The sequence below is a fragment of the Scaptodrosophila lebanonensis genome, unplaced genomic scaffold (genome assembly GCF_003285725.1).
Source record: "Scaptodrosophila lebanonensis strain 11010-0011.00,11010-0021.00 unplaced genomic scaffold, SlebRS2 tig00000024-arrow-pilon, whole genome shotgun sequence".
NCBI lineage: Eukaryota > Metazoa > Arthropoda > Insecta > Diptera > Drosophilidae > Scaptodrosophila > Scaptodrosophila lebanonensis.
The window spans coordinates 14,396,858-14,402,967 of NW_022060538.1; the positions used below are offsets into that span (position 1 = coordinate 14,396,858).

Genomic DNA, 6,110 nt, shown 5'->3' on the forward strand with positions numbered 1-6,110 from the left:
AACATTGATTGTTGTAAAGAAATTCTAGTAATATAATTAAAATCACCCCGCAAGTTGGTTTTGTTTTTCAATGTTGTGCAAATATAATACGAAGGCATCTGTATAATATGTATTAAAGCTCACTCACATTTCAATAAATATCAGTACGTATTTAAAGGAATTATCAACTAAATAAAAGAATTATATGTAAAAAATTTTACGTATTCCCATATCATAAAGCTATCAAGCATAGGCACTTCCATTCTAGCTCTGACACAGTTCAAGAGCATACTCATAGCCCCAAAAGGTAGCAGCATTAAACGGTATGGCACGGGCTACCAACATCCAGCTGCCACGAAAAATGCTTCGCCAACCGTATGCTCTATAGTTGACCTGAACACAGTGTAGGATGCCTCGGAACTTATGATTTTCATCCGCTTGCATAATAGTCTTGACCACATCGAACGGAATGACGCACACCCAAGAGAGAATCCCCGCCCAGGCGCCGGCCAATGTAGTTACCAAGAGATTCACACTGGAACCATCAGGATGAGCGCGACGCTTGCGTACAAAATCGGTGTTATCCAGATAGTCCGCACTTTGCCGATAAGCCAGCATATATATGCCATAGGGCAGCACATCGCTAGACAATAGGAGCTTATTATGGGAAAGTTTAAGTGGATATTTGATTATAATTTTTACCGACACATCATAGGAACCAGTCCACGATAGAGACCAGAAATGCCGTCGTTCTTTAACACCCGTTTGAAGGTTCCAAACGGCGTGCGTTTTTTGCCATAGATGTAGTCGTTGTAATCTGAAAAACCATTGATCGTCAATTCTATGTGGGGTGCAAAATCCTTCTTATTACTTACAGCAATGCGTTTGGAGTCGGACCTTGATAAGCTCCATTGGGCATGCGATAAAGGATTGGATAAATCCTGACACAGATCCAGCTAAGAAAATATTGTGGTATTCCAATTGCTCCCGCTGATAGTCGCTGTGACAAACGCGCCTTAACTGACGCAGGTGATTGCCATAGATGCCAAAAAGTATTGAATTAATCGCACCCGTGGAGATAAAGGGGAAAAACATGCCTCTGTAGAAGCCGTTGATCTACACTAAACGAAAAAACAGATGTTTAAATCCTATAAGACGTTTGAATTCTTCCTTAACCAAAACCATATTTAAGATAGGGAGAGATATTTTATGAGCATTGATTGGCTCTGCTTGACCAAACCATGTTATTTCTAATAGTAAACAACATATACATATGCACAGAAAATCAATTTATAATAGATATTGTCTTTATAATTCACATATTCATATCATACCGACATATGTATGTATATTTGGGTAAGATCAACTTTATAATACATATTATTGGTCGTCGTGGAACCGATTCATTACGTTAAAAGTACAATAATAATACTGTAGAATCCCAATAATATTATTGAATTGAGAAATCTTTTTAAAACTTAAAGTTTTAGTGTGTCTATTTGGTTTTATAGTTGAGGTGGCTTGGGCAGTTGTTGCCACTTAAACTTACCCCATTATTGCGTTGGTAGATTTGATGCACGGCTGTCGCCACTGAGGTATTCGAGGCCTGTTGCCAGGTCTTGATGGTATCCAACGGATGAGCGACGAGCACTCCGCAAGCACCTGAAGATATGTTAATTGCAAAATTGTATATGCATAATTATTTGGCTAGCAAATGTCAGTGCATGCAAACGTATATGCAGAATTCGAGCACATGTTGCCACGATTCGTTGCCAAAAAAAAAGTGTAGACGGGAAAACAGAATTCACGCCAGATCAGGGGCGCCACTCATGAACTTGACCATAATATGCCTTAGAAGTATCAGCAACAACAAGTGGCTCAGCAGCTGCTCTAATGAGTGATGTTTCTCACAGATTGCGTCATCCATGCCACAAATCTTGGTAATTTCTAAACAGAAGTCGAACCCTCGCCCTTGCATTACGACTTCGTTTCTCCCTGACTTACCACCAAAACAACCAGCAACAAAATCACAATAATTCTCCCACTTCATGTCCCGCCGCACTAAAACTGATTCACTAAATGCAGCAATCTTAATTAAAAATCTGCAATTTACGAAATTGATTCGCGAAATTGATTTTCCTTCCCCACCCCTTCGAATCGTGTGCACTTCTCTCCAATTACGAAAAGCAACTGCATCCAAATGCAAGTATTTTGGGCTAAAAAGCTAAAATGCTTAAAAAGCTTTCACCGAGACAAAAGCTGATTGCTGCATTCACTTGAATTGCGTTACATTTTTAAAGTACATGCAAAATGATGACGAGATTTGTTTTTGAAATATACATGTAAATAGAAATTGTGATATGATGAATCTATATCTCTCCTTTAACTCTGAAATTGTTATCCAACAACTTCCATAGGTAATTAAATATAAAGGCATTCGTCCTCCACAACTTTAGTGTAAATAATTTTGTTGATTTTCTGAAATACTTTCAAAAAACAAAAAAAACAGATAAAAACTTATTTGTAGCAATAACGTTGAATTTAAGTAGCAGTTTATCGAGTTAGAGAATTGTAATCGTATTTTTAAAATTTGATTCTGATCAGTTAAACAAGTTTCGTTTTTGTAGTCAACCCGGCGAAATAAATAAGAAAGTCAAAACAAATCTTTAAGACAGTTTTCATTTTTTTTTTTATTAATTTTGTTTTTATTAGCTTTTTATTGTTGATTGATCTTCTTGCTTTTTTGTCTCTCTCATTTTTAAATGTTTCTCTTTTTGTTTTGGTTAATTTTGCTTGCAGCTATATGTTTTATCATTTGCCCTTTCCGACTGCATTCTTGCCCATTTTATTTTTCTGTTGCCGCCGCGCTGCTGCTTTATACTCATACTCATCTTTCATTTATCATCATTTGTCGGAGTATTTTCTGCTTAATTACGCTTGCTCTTTATATACTTTTTCATATATATATATATAATATATATATATAGTACCAACTAGACCTTTTTTCATATATATATATAATCATTCTCGTTTATACTTTATTTTTTATATTCTTTGTTGGTTGTGTAATTTACTTTTATTTGTTGCATTCTGCATAATAATTTTAATTTAGTTGTGTGTCTCTAAACATACGCAGGCTACAAAACATAATCATCAATAGTGTGTCAATAATAATATAGTAGTAGTATAACAAAAGGCGTCAAATTTAGAAATAATATTATAAAACAAACTTGCACACGTTCTCTATAAAAATCAAGTTTAATTTTTTGCATATATAGTATGCCATATACATAGTTTTTGTTTTGTTTTATACAAGTCTAAAACATAAGAAAATATTTCACTTTTTAGTCATATATATGTATATATATGTATCGGTTAAGCGCTTTAACTACTCGCAATCTGTAGTTGCTGTTGTTTCTGAATCTTTTTTTAGAGAGTGTCATTAAAGCGACATGTATTTGTTTTTTTTTTCGTTTCTTTTAGTACATATTTCGTAGTGTTTTTGTTTTGTTTTTACTCTAAAAGTACTTAACGAAACTTTTAGCTGGCTTTTAAGCAACTCTTGCAGCTAATTTCTCTTTAGCGATTTTCATTTTCCCTTCGTCTCTTTAAACATATATAAATACATAAGACCTACAGTTAAAGTTACATACAATACAAGATCCAAAGCAAGCTACACACTTCAACTCAGAGTGCAACAGAATATTACACAATTGGAAATCAGATTGAAAGAAATAAAGACCACGTGATCACTTATATAAATAAAACATTATTTATCATTTATTAGGCATTGTTTTTAACACTTTTACTTGTGAATTGTTTTGTTTTTTTTACATTTTTCTCTTTTGCTATATAATATGTTTCACTGATTGGCATTTCTATGTGAATTTCAACATTAACTAGGTAGAGAGAGGGCTATGGGGCTCTGGAGACTGTGTGCTGCGTAGAGACTTTATGGCTTGTTTACGGTCCTGACGAAGAGCTTTAGCAAACAGCTATTATACACATCTGTCTGAATAGTTGGGCAGAACAACAATAGCCGCAAGAACTCTTAAGAGTAAACACGGAAATTGTTTCCCTCAATCATCCGTCTATGTTAAGATAGGTGCCCCTGTCCTGGCATTACTACTACAGCTAATTTCTCAGATTCTCAGCGATAGATTTGGGGGGTAGAAAGGAAGAAGCCTATATGATATATAGTATATGTATATGGTCAACAGCATGCCAATCTTTAGAGTTTATCGACGTTTCACTTTGTTTTCTCGATTTTATGGTAATTATGCATTCTGTTATTTTTGTTGTTGTTCTTCTTCTTCATCTATTTTGTTAATTACACGCTAATATAAAGATGCAAAACTCTCGTACACACGTTTCTTAGTAATTAGGCCATAGGTTCATTTGAAAACATGCTTTTCAAGTTGCGTTCTTTTGCTTTAGTGGTTTACAGTTGCATAATGGTGTGTTGCATATTTGACTTTGTTTTTGTTTTCTTTATTAACATAGTTAATGATAACGCTAACTTTTATAATTTTTGTTTTACGAATTTAATATAATAACTCACGTTTCACAGACACATTTTATATATTACTTTAACTTTTTGCAATTTCCTTTTTTTCTGGTTTTTATTTAATTTTTATTATTTATGACATTTATGTAAGGTGTTTGCTTGTCTCTTTTTTTTCTTTTTTTTTGCTTCTTTTTTGTTTTGATAATGCATAATCGTACTTAGATACTTTTTAATGGGCGTGTGAGTTGAATGAACAAACATACATACATGGAGTTATTTTTTTTTCGCATATATAAATTTCATATACTATATATATATATATATTTGTTTATTGATAATGTTTTCATTTCTCGTTAATGCAATTTGTTAGTATGGTTGGGCCTAAGTGCGTATGGTATGGGTATGGTATGGTATGGGCGCAGGGACGGGGAGCACGCTGAAGGAAAATTGTTTTCTACTTTATTTACAATGATAAGATGCTTTATTAAGAGAATCGATTTTTTTTTAAATTGTGCGTATTCGTACAAAATTATTACACGAGTTCGTTTTAGTACACTGAAAGAAAGAATCTAATTGCGACCCGAAACTATTCAGCATTGCTCCCCAGCGGTGATGGAAACTCTCGTTCTGTTTGCATTTGAATTGTGGTGAGCATGTGTTGTTGCTTTCCTATAGACTAACGACTTTAATGTTTACATGTTGGGTTTTAGCTTAGACTTTATACATTTTTTTTTTCGATTTTCATTTTCGGGGACTTTTTACGCGTTTGTGTATAACTATTAGCCGCATTCTCGTCACTTCTTTAAACTTAAGACATTTTGGTAAACAAAACGGCACCACGCACACATACAAACATTCATATATATATATGTATATAATTATATAATAGATCAGCATTTACTTCTCAAAGTTGTATATGTATAAATTTCCGTCGTTTGTTTTTTATTAAATTTGTTTTTAAAAGCTACACTGTTTTTGTTCCTAGCCCTTTTATCTTAGCAGCGAATTCAACAAGGTACTAAATCTTGGCTACTTCAAGTGCTGCTTTATAGCTTGTTTCTTATTTTTTAAATTTATTTCATTTGTTTAACGCCGCTAGGTTTTATGTATTACTTGCTTGACTAAAGTAACGTATGTATGTTTGTAGTTGTTAGGCATGACCCAGCCGTGTAAAGGTGCATTAATGCATTATACATATCTTATAAGCCAGAAGACCAGATTAAGCATGGAAGGTGGGCAATGCGTGTGTATGTCTGTGAAGGGGCCAGAAGAAAAATGTGTCTGGGTGTGTGTGTAACACTTAAAGCTAAGTAACAAATTGGCGCATAGTTAGGCATTAGTTGCGTATTATATACAATGAAATTTTTTGCCAGGACTTTTAGAGTAACGTGGGAAGAAAGTAGCCGAAAGACGCAAAAAGTAGTCATGCATCGAAAGTTTATATTAAGATGTTGGCGTTTTTCTTTTTAAACTATTCTCATATTTATACACATTTTTAAATGGCTGTGAACATTTGGCGTGGCATGTGCAATAAACAGTGAAATGCTCACATTCAACACGTGTTTTTCTCTCTCTGTGTTTGTATATGTGGTTGTAAACAGAAGTGTGTATGTGTGGTGTTAGT

The 6,110-nt window shown here is 34.0% G+C and overlaps 1 protein-coding gene across 1 annotated transcript; it reads right to left on the bottom strand.

Annotated features, from left to right (window-relative positions):
• Positions 1-54: 54 nt before the first annotated feature.
• LOC115621452 (solute carrier family 25 member 45) lies at positions 55-2,139 on the bottom strand. The gene is made up of 5 exons (XM_030515106.1): positions 1,984-2,139; positions 1,529-1,641; positions 855-1,095; positions 682-796; positions 55-622 (listed from the first exon to the last, which is right to left on the bottom strand). The coding sequence occupies exons 1-5, from the start codon at positions 2,027-2,029 to the stop codon at positions 244-246; spliced, it is 894 nt and encodes a 297-aa protein (XP_030370966.1). The 5' UTR covers positions 2,030-2,139; the 3' UTR covers positions 55-243.
• Positions 2,140-6,110: the final 3,971 nt, after the last annotated feature.